The 10,931-nt window shown below is 40.9% G+C and overlaps 1 protein-coding gene across 2 annotated transcripts; it reads right to left on the reverse strand.

The window, feature by feature from the left end:
• Window positions 1-1,419: 1,419 nt before the first annotated feature.
• On the reverse strand, window positions 1,420-9,560 carry NPY5R (neuropeptide Y receptor Y5). Of its 2 annotated transcripts, none has more exons than XM_061475580.1 (2): window positions 9,424-9,560; window positions 1,420-3,151 (listed from the first exon to the last, which is right to left on the reverse strand). In XM_061475580.1, exon 2 carries the CDS (start codon window positions 3,140-3,142, stop codon window positions 1,811-1,813), a length of 1,332 nt encoding a protein of 443 aa, XP_061331564.1. In that variant the 5' UTR covers window positions 3,143-3,151; window positions 9,424-9,560; the 3' UTR covers window positions 1,420-1,810. The 2 variants fall into 2 exon arrangements, with proteins under 2 accessions (XP_061331564.1, XP_061331556.1); XM_061475572.1 differs by lacking the exon at window positions 9,424-9,560 and adding an exon at window positions 8,909-9,050.
• Window positions 9,561-10,931: the final 1,371 nt, after the last annotated feature.

A 10,931-nucleotide genomic window follows, 5' to 3' on the forward strand; every position in this document is an offset into this window, starting at 1 on the left:
TATCTACAACAATTAGCCATAAATATTTTTAAATTAAGCTACTTAAAACTTTTTAAAAGCTATTTTAAAATCTATTGTTCCAATATTCTGTATTCTGTACCATTTGTACTCTATAAAATGACATACTGTAGGTTTTTAGTTGATAATAATCAGCAAAATGCAATAGTCAGTGCCCAGGAAGAAACTATTAAAGTATATCACTAGCAAAAACAAAGAACAATGGGTTACTGGGAACTAGACTTCAGGGAAATACCTTAATGATAGAAGCAAAGATATTACCCACTGGTATGTAATAACTCCTTAGCAGATGATGGCTTGGGCAGAAAAGGTCTCAGAATTGTAACAGTGTAATAAAAAGAATTTGATGATTCTTCAAAATAAAAGAACTGCTTTTGCTTTTAGTGACTAACTGGAAGGGAAGTATCTCAAGGCAGAAAATGCACAATGAGCCTTCCCATCCACTCATTTATAAAAGTAATAACTGCATTTCTTAGCTTGGAAAGGCTAAGTAAAAAAGACTATTGGGTGAGAAATATTAGTGGAGAAAAGGAAACAATCATCAGCTAGACCCAGGGAGAGATTTTACAGCTTAAAACTCAGGGCAGAGGCTTTGTACATTTACTGAATCCTGAGGGTGGAGATGAGCTAGTAAGTTAAAATAACAGGGGTGGGGAGGTGAAAGGGAGGGAAGGAGAGGAAGAAGGGTGAGAATAGTATATACATACAACCTTTCCATTTGTGCTGTGAGAAGTAACATGACTTCCTTAGGGAATATGATTTAAATCTGGAAGGAAAAGTACTCATCTAGTCAAAAAGGAGAGAAGGGACACAGATGCAGGAAGCATGCGTGTGTGTGTGTGCACGTGTTTTTGCACACACATGCACATGCATGTGTTTATTTGAAAGCTGTTGAAGCACCCCAAAGCAAATGGGTTAGCTATAATGAAGTGCAGTAAGCTTTTGATTTTCAGCAATAGAAAAGAAAAAATCCTGCTGTCTTTCAATTTTCTTTTTCTTTCCGTTATCACTTACGTAATGAAGGCTTACTCTGATCAGAAACATGACTTACGTTCAGGGGAGTCATCGCTGTAAGAACAAATGCGTAACTATAGATAAGTTCAGACCCGTCTGGAAATTACATAAAATGACAATCCAGAGTAAAAATTGGCAAGGAAATCAGAGATAGGTTGTTCCAGGTAAACACAGTGAGATGGAAAAAATGTAGACAAGAACAGCTACCCACAAATCCTTTCCAAGGGATAAGGCAATCTGGGAACAAGCAGCAAAACATCTTGCAAACATGCTACAAAATATGAGTCAAAGAGCTAAGGAAAAATATTTTCCTAATCACATCCAGAAACAGATGTTTAATTATCTTAGAAAACAGTCAAAGTGGCACTGAAATAGTCTCACCAACAGTTATTTAGGAAATGGTATGCATTTTATTATAGTTTTATGACAGTTAATATGCCCAAGTTGTCTGTCTCACATTTATTACTCATTAAATATTCTGTATCATTCCAAAGTACAGATTGCCAATATTTCAGGTAATGAAAATGGTACACTGCTTTGGTACACTTGGCAGGATTTCCTGTGTGTTAACAGATAGAAGAATATTATAACATATGTATATATTTCTGCCCAATGCAAGAAATACATGCAGCCTTAGAACTATCCTTTGGCACAAAATGCTACTAATTACAACCATGTCAGACTAACTAAACTAAACTATTACAGCTTTTACAGCTACACATGTCATAGGCTTGAAAGCCAGACTTGTTTGTTTGATATTATCTTGGGGCACATAAAATCATGGTATTTGGCAGCATGGAATAAGAGACATTAAATCAGCCTTTATGCTGTTGTTAAGAAACCCATAGAGGATGGGATTCAAGCAGCAGGACATCATACCCAGCAAATGGCATATGCAATACACTAATTTAAAATGCCTGTTAGAAATGAGAGTGGCATTAAAATCCGTCACAATGTGGAAAAGGTGAAGAGGCATCCAACTGAAACCAAAAACTAGGATTAGCACTGTCAATCTGCAAAAAACTCTCCTAGATCTTGTCTTAATTCTGACAATGGATCGGGATACCATAATCGTGCTCTGGATCTCTGTATTTTCTTCTGGTTTCATCTCAAAACAAATAGGTATCCCAGGGATGAATTTACTAGAGGATGAGAGCTGGCTTTTTTCTGTGCCAGAGCTTTCTGGGATGTCTCTGGAATGAGTATCCTGATGATGCCTTGAAATAGCTGGCATCACACTTGAAAGCTTTCTACTGTATCTTCTGTGGTGCCTTCTGCCAAATGCACATCTCCATCTAGAATGGCCAGAGGGCTGTACCTGTGTGCTGGTACTCTTAGAGGGATGAAGAGTTAGGTTTATCATTTCCTTTTCTTCAAACTTGTTTTCCTTGTTTGACAGCCTGGACCCTATGCTCCTGCAGACACTGGTGTGGCTAGCAGTTAAACATGCCAGTGGCAGTATGTACTGCATGAACAATAAAGCTATGGTAAAGGCAATTCTGTACGAGTCGGAAGGCCATGACTCAATACACAAAAGCCTGTTCTCCAGTGCCTCTAAATTCAGAGTTTCGCTGAGGTCCACTATTTTGTGGAATACTGGCAGAGGGGAGCAAATTGCAAAGCCGAAGGCCCAAATGGTCAGTATTAAGAAATAGCCTTGTTTTGGTGTTAAACTGCTGGAAAGGGGATATTTTATCATACGGTACCTGACTGCAGCAATGGATATTAACATCAAAGTTGAAACTAGAACCGAGGCGCACTGGAGGAAGGGCATTACATGGCACATGACAGTGCCGAACATCCATTGGTCAAGCAGGACTGATGTCAGTGTGAAAGGTGAACAAAACAGCACAACCAAGATGTCAGAAAAGGCCAAGTTACCAATGAGTATATTTATTATTGTCTTCTGTTTACGCTTTAGTAGAGCTGTTAATATAAGAAGATTTCCCATAAAGCCAGCCAGACTTATAAGTGTGTACAGCCCGATAAGAAAGTACTGTATGTCATCAACACTACTCTTATAGTCTTCCCAGGCAGAAAAATTCTTTGTAGTAGCAGAGGTGTTCTTGGTAGGTGTCCTGTTGTTATGGTCTTTCAATCCTAAATCCATTTTACAGCCCTGTTTAGAATGAGAAAGGCATTAATTAGCATCTGAAGGAATGATGATACTGCTATCAGAATGTAAAGGATGATAAATTTACCTTGTATCACCTTAATGCAAATAAATTAATTAGTGATGTTATTCTACTGGGAGGCAGATCCTACACAAAATCAGGTCAACAAAAATTAGTTTTGTAGGTTTTATCATGCAGTATTTAGCACACCTAAGCCTCCTAACTGGCTGCTTCTGACATGGGACAATGGCAATTTAAGGTTCTGCATTATGACACCAGCTTTTAACAATGCTTTGCTACAGACCATACTGTCAGCCTTTCCGTGAGGGAGCAGATAGCTGCAAAAGCAATCCATTTAGAGTCAATGAGATTACTCATGTGAATATACAGTTCATTGATATGAGTAAGGAGATTACAATCCCCATCTGGACATGTGCCTAATCATTACATGACGGGAAATTATAACGAGAGCACCTGAAAATATATGATATTTTGACATACACTAACATTTGCACTAGTATTTCTTAACCTCGGTAGTAGAAAACTAACACAAAATAGGTGAGAGCTTTCAGAAAGAATCAGCTTATAAGGAGATCACTGTCAGTGATCCAACATGTAATTCCTAGTGTGTTGCATATACAAACCATCTTCTATTAAGTGTTAAACATATTTTAACTGTTGCTCAAGCAGAAGGAAAAACTGCCTACAAAACATCCAAAGTTACTGGACATAATACAGAGAGGACTGTTAACTGGAAGGAGACCCCATATAGCCATTTGAAAATTCAGGGGACTGCTAATTATTCAGCACAGAAATATCTCACATTAAAACCTAGTTTATCACAAAGTTATTCTGTCTACAGAGTCGTCGTGTATTAACCTTGTGTTAGAAGAAACAGAAAGATAAGAGAATTCACTTTAAACTCCAGTTTACCATAAACACCTGCATGTACTAAGGTTTCAAAGTCAAACTTTCCTCAGAGTGCTAACATCCTGTACAAAATTGCTTAATGTTTAGAAATCTTAGTAAAGACAAAACAAGAAGATCTGCACAAACACAAAGCATACATAAACAGAGCAGAAGGCTAAACCTGTCAACTAAAAAAGGCAAGGCTCTTCAAGAATGTAGCTATCCTCAGTGAGCTGTATTGTGCTGACTTCTTGAAAGTGCAATAATATTACATGGTTTCCCCTATATGTGCTGATGTGCTCCTTCCTCCACATCACAACATGTCCATTCCTATTGTCGGGTACCAAAGGGAAACTCAAACCATAAAACCACCTCAGAATATTCACTGGCATTGATGGGAAGGCCCCTCAGATAAGATTAGAAATACTTATTAAAAAAAAAAAAAAAGAAAAGAAATGTTTTTGTGTCTTGAAAGTCATGTGTTCAGGAGAGGTGAAATGAACTAAACCTTGCCAACTTCTCACAATGTTGAGTTACAGAGTTTTTCAATAGCTAAAACAGAAGAACTGGATATGTGAATTTAGATAATCTAAATATTACAATTGTGTTCATAACAGCAGGGTGGCATTAATACAAATTATTTCTGTTTTATTTTCCCCAGTCTTTAATGAAATGTTGGAAAACTATATAATAGATAAACAACGTTATCTGGGACTACCCTTGCCTCTACAGCAGCTTTAATGAAGACTAGAGATTCTGTAAGTGAGATTCTCTCTATTTCTATATTATCATAAGTTTTCATTTTGGTGGACTTCTTTTTATAGAACTATTAGCTGAAGAAGTAAACGGTCTTTTAAGTATGCTAATGTCTCTGAGTTTCTAATAATCATCTGAAATCAGTATGCTCTGCAGACCACAGTGACTTCCAAAATCAGCTGAAATGTCTTTGTGTTCTCTGAATGTGACTCAACACAATTTTTTCCCTGAGAAAAGCACAGCAGGCCACTGCCCTGGATAAAATACATTCTCCTACATCAGGCTTATGGAATTATGTCCCTGTTACATCATACGTGCATCATTTTTCCCTTTGTTTAGCATGGAGGAACAATGGGGTTTGCTATGACTTTTGCTTTTGCAGATTTCAGTGTGTGCATGCATCTGAAATCTGCACTCTCTTTTGATTCATGAAAGCCATTTCAATTGTACATTATGTTTCAATATGAAACAGTATCTGCCAAATATTTTCAGGATGAGCATTCTATTATCTATTCGCTATCACATTCATCTTAGCTGAGAAGTGTGTAGGAAAAACCCTTTCATATAACTGAGGAGTTAATAATGAAAAAGCCATTAGTGTAATTCTGGACAACTTTCTTTTTGTTTGGACACCTTCCTTTGCCATTTTATATCTTGCACAGAGTAAAAGAGCATTGCTAGTTGAGCATCCCATTGCCTGACAGCAGGTTTGAAAATAATCAGGAGTTAATTGAGAAAGTGAAATAAAACTTAACTCAAGAGCTAGATCTGTCCAACTCTTGGTTACCAACCAAGAAAGGGGGAAGGAAATCTAGTACCATCTTGTGATTTAAAAAAACCTCAAAAACTCTCACAATGGTCATGACCGAAGGAATGAGTTTTTCATTTATTATGTGTACCTACACAGGTAACTGTGCTAAGAGGAATCATTTTGTGTAGTCTTCTATTTTAACTGATGCTGAATTGAAGGACTAATCTGTAAAGAAGAAACAAACCGCAGATGATGTTTCTCAGAAACCTGGAGATTAGGTTTTCTTTTAGAGCATCTACAGGTATTTACACAATCTACTGTAATAGTTTAATTCCCACACATAGTCATATCTGTCCAAAGGTCATACTGAGTACCACCAGTGCACACTGATGCTTAATTTATAATTATAGCTACAAATATGTGAAAGTTCTGTTGACCTATGCATGAAAACTACAGCTTCTTTGTTAGATTATTTTTGCGATACTGTCTGTCATTGGAAAGATTGATTGTAGGCCATAGGTTTATCAGTGCATGGAGAAAAAGCAGGCATCCCTACTGGTAGGAAAGGCTCTCTATCTAGTTAGTCCAATCCCTTTCAATTACATGGTATGGTCTCAAGAGAAATCTGTGTATTTTTGTCCAGCTTTGCTTAGTTTTAATCAATGGATTCTATGAAGAGAACTGAAAAGTATCTGTTGGTGTTGCTGTTATTTCCTATTACCACTTTCAGCTCTGGGTGAGCAAAAGTGAAAAGAAAGAGAAAAGAAAGAGACTCTCAAGTCAGATGCACTGTAATTATTTTCTTTTCTAGAAATTCATATTCCATAGAGGTAATGCTAAGACTAGGGCCAAGGAACAAAATATTATGTGTTATTATACTGGAACATGTTTACTAAATGAAAGTTTACTGAGTTCTTAAAAAATTAACTGAAAGATTGTTGCCAGGTTCTGTGGATTTCTACACCTCCAGTACGGATTCAGTAGAGTTGTTCATCATGGCTTTACGAGAATTCTTAAAAAATTCTTTTTTAAAAAAACAACCAAACAACCAAACAAAAAAGACCAACAAAAAGTGAATATGCTGGTTTAGCTAAAGTAGATATATTCTGTTGAGACACATCAGTATTGAAGAAGCTTCCAGGAATGCCTCTGAAGTCCAGCGTGGGCTGATTCCATCCCCCCTGTGCTATGGCCACCTTTTGCCATGGGTGAGAGCTGAGAAAGTGCCATCTCCCCTACCTCATGTCCTGATTTACATGAGGAAGGAGGACTGGAACATTAGCTACAATATGCTCTGGTTAGGCCCTGGCTGGACACTTGAGGCATCCCAAGAGCGTAGTGCTCTGCAGGCATTTCTGCACCATCTCTAGTCACAGCTGAAAGACAGAAAGGAAGGGAGAAAGACTCTAATCTGCTGGTTTCAACAGAGGACTGCTGTGCTGGTAGAAGCTCCCTTTGCAAAATGTCCCAAGATAATTTTATTTTCATTTTGGATGTGTGAAATGAAAGCAGACTTTTCCCTCCAAATTTTAAAAATTGAGTGGATCTCTTGCTCTCTGATCTTCCTCTCCACTCAAAAGAGGACCAGTTGCTCTCTTAGCTTGAGCGCCAGTGGCAGTAAAGATGCAGACAGGAGTGTTTCTCCAGGATCATTGATCTTCAGTCCCCTGATTTCACAGGGCTGTGTGTACTTATTGGCATTTATCTTCCTGCTTTGTTTTAACAGCTGCTTCTATTTTGGGGGATTCACTCACTCCCCCACTTGTTGTTTGGTCAGCCTCAGTGCAGCATGTGGTCATAGCTTCCAGGGAAATGACGATTCCTGAAAATCCCACTGTGGGAAATAGAATGAGATAATACAGCCTCATTTGAAAACATTCTCCTATTTGAAGTGTGTTTCAACCTGAATGCACCACAGTGCCAAGGTGCTCTTGAGCCTGTTTTCAAGATAAAATTTAATCAACCTGAAGGAGATTTTCTAGCTGTCAGCTCCTAAGGTTGGATCTTGTTCATCTCCTACATCAACCAGCCAAGCAAATGAGGTCCCTTTTCTGTATCCCTGGTCTATGAACACTCCCTGAGACTGTGCTCAGCTACATCTGTATGAGCTCACACCCTGTGAGCTTTAGACAGGTTTGTTTATATCTCTTTTAGTTTCAGTGGGATGCTTGAGACAGGAAGCTAGGCTGTACAAGGCAGGAGGGACTGCAGTTTTATGGCAGGATCCCAGGCAGATTTGAGTGTTTACTGTAAGAACCACACAAATGCAGTTAACATTAAATACTAGTATTTATGGTTACCTTTTACAGTAAAATGTATTTTATGACAGCTGATGTACCTTGATCTTCCAAGATTTCAAGTAACACCTCCTTAAATCACAGTCATTTGTGATATATCTCAGTGTAACTCTGATTACTGTGATTCTTATTTTCACCAAAATCATGCTTCAGAGGAGTTTTCAGCTCCAGTTGATCTGAGGCCTGAGAGTGACAGGGATGGCTTAAACCATTATTCAGGTTTAGCCAAATTAGAGGTACCACATAACCTAAAATATGCTTTAAAATCTTACCGTTAAACTCATTATTTCACTTAAACCTATAATTTAAAATACAAAATCCATAAAGCATAATTTAGGAGAGTGATTCAGCTAAATATTTCTCTTTCTTTACCTACAATTTGAAAAACACAAAGGTAGGCAACCATCCTCCTCTGAAGGCAGTTGTTCATTCAGAAAATATTCCTTCTATTAGATGAGATACTAACATTAAGGTTTATTCATGGATAAGAGTTTTTATCCTACAGTAGCAGTACCTATTAAGTTAACTCTGACTGCTGGGTCCCTGTATAGTCTAGTCAGTTCAATCTGTGTAGCAGGAAAATTAGTCTTTAGAGCTGTGAACAATTTATAGTCTCCAGCTCTAAGGAAATGTTATGCAATATAATGAGGGATTTGCTGGCCAGAGCAGAAAACTTGAAACACATCACTACATTTTATGCTGGGAAGCACATTAGCTCCTGGCTTGCAAAGGCAAAAACCCAAACCAAAACGGGAAAGACTTGTTTTCGCCCTTCTACACCTGTATCAGCACCGCCCTGCGTCCGAGAGACCGCACCCTTCCTTAGCCAGGAGCCCTGGGCTCCCCGCGGCTCACGGCCTGGGCGACGACGGCGGGGATGGGACGGGACGGAACAGAACGGGGACGGGACAGGACGGGGCCAAACCCTCCCGCGGCTGAAGCGCACCCCGACGATTTCCGCGCACACGCCGGTAGGGCGCTGCTCCGCGCAAACTTGCTCCGCAGCCCGCGATGGAAGCTCGGCGGCTCCGCGCCCCGCGGAGTATTACCTATGCGCATCTCCCGGCTGCGGGTGTCTCGTGGTTTCACGGCGGTGGTAGGCGGAAAGTCCCGCTCTGCTTAGCGCGGATGTATAGCGCGGGGCGCGGCGCGGCGCGGAGCCCCAGCGGCACTCATGGCTCCGGCTCTCTTGGGGAGAGCGCGGCTCCCCAGGAGAAGGGGGAAGAGCGCATCCCCCAGCCTGCCTGGAGGCGCATCTTACGCGACTGCTGCTGCTGCGGCGGCGGCGGCGGCGGCGGCGGCGGCGGCCGAGAGCCGCGCCCCGGGACGAGGTACCGCTGCCGCTACTCGCCCGCCGCCGCCGCTCCTCGCCCAGCGCTGCCGGCTCGAGAGGGGCCGCAGCTGGAGTCGCCGCGCGGGCGCATTTCGGGCGGCTGCTCCGGGCGGTATCTGGAGCCCGTTCTCCAGCGCTGCGCGTTAAGACACTTAAGAGTTTCCATGGAAATAGAGCGGGGCTGTAAACAAAGCCCCCGCTCGCCAGTTACGGATGCGCTCGATTTCTCACCTGGAATCCAGGACACGGCGTTTTGCAAAGGTGGAACGCTCTGCGTGCCTCGGGACATTGCGGACTGCCGAGCAATCATAGGGCACTGACCTGAGAGCTCTCTAGCTAGTTCCCCTCACTTTGGCTGGAGTGGAGCTCTGGTGCTACTCGAAAACCCTTTAATTTTTACCATTCTTTTAGAAGAGGTGGGAGGTGATGGATTTCCCCCAAACAGTTTTCCTTTCTGAGCTGAATAACTCACTTCTTACAGAGGCAAGTATCTGAAGGGTGGTTTTAATTTTACCAGTGGGAAGTCGGGACATTTTTTAAAGTAAGCACAATTTTAAAGCATAAAAAATGTTGGGTATGTTATAGCACAAAGCATGAAAAGGTGCATTCTGCTGTTTTCACCAGCTGCTATCTTCTAGTGCAAGAAGAGTCACTGATCATAGCCCAATTATAGGGCTGCTGGAGAACTGAGTGACATGAACATCTCTGGGAGCACAAGTGGCAGAATTTGACACGAAAATATAATGACTTTTCCATTTGCCAAGGCAAACTCCTTCGACAGTTGATATTAACAAAGCACCGCAGAAAAGCTGTCAGTATAATTAGCCTTTGAAAGACTCTACCCAACAGATGGATCGACCATTCTGTAAGACAACTTTCAGAAAGTTCAGTTAGATTCCTTATTTAACTTAGGTCAAAAAAACCCCCCACATTTTAGGGTAGATGATAAGGGAACAATTAACCTTAGACTCCAACAGATGAGGTCAGGATGGCGAGGAAGATTAAAGAGTGTGTTCCATCTTCTTGTACATGCTTCTGTATTATTCCCCACCCACTGCTGGTGAATCACCGCATGTGCAAGTGGAGCACAGGGAGCTGCCAGGTGGAAGTGATGTGCCAATCCATCTCATCATTTTAAGACATCTCTCCTGTTAGTCACAAAGGAGAACATAATTAATCCTTTTTAGGCCTGATGTTCTTTGCATTTTTGACCATTTTCCCACCTAACAGTGATGACTGAAGATTTTCATGCAAGTATTTGACCTGGTTCTAACCTGCTGTGGGGGTGATTAAGACCATCTGCCAGGGCACCAATTTACCTGCATGTACCTTGTTCCAGTAGAGCTTCTCGCTTTGTTGGCCCCACTGCTCAAAGCGGAAATTCCCTCCTGGACAGAGTGAAGTTTCAGAGACACTATACCTTTCTATGAAAACTTTTGGCTACAGCACACTGACATTTTCTCAAAAAAAAAGTCTAAATTTGCTGGCAGAGCCCACAGGTGGGAAATTATGCTTTCTCACATTGCACAGCTATGATTTATGTGGGATGCCATTGTACCTTTGTAAAGGTACAAACAGCCTACCTCTTATTGACCATTTCTAAGGTGGGCAGTCACCTACTACATTTTCCCAAATAGCCTCCAGAAATTACATGCTTTTTAGAATGTTCCTCCTCAAAGCAATTTTCTCTAAGAATAAAATATCATACTTGTTTTATTAGTCGTCTTATTTCAGGAGGG

The sequence above is a fragment of the Pezoporus flaviventris genome, unplaced genomic scaffold (assembly GCF_033815535.1).
Source record: "Pezoporus flaviventris isolate CSIRO_AGI_PZ_B2104156 unplaced genomic scaffold, CSIRO_AGI_Pfla_v1 ptg000002l, whole genome shotgun sequence".
Taxonomy (NCBI): Eukaryota; Metazoa; Chordata; class Aves; order Psittaciformes; family Psittacidae; genus Pezoporus; species Pezoporus flaviventris.

Excerpts from the sequence above, each read along its gene's own strand:
- NPY5R (XM_061475580.1), bottom strand. The coding sequence starts at position 3,142 with ATGGATTTAGGATTGAAAGACCATAACAACAGGACACCTACCAAGAAC.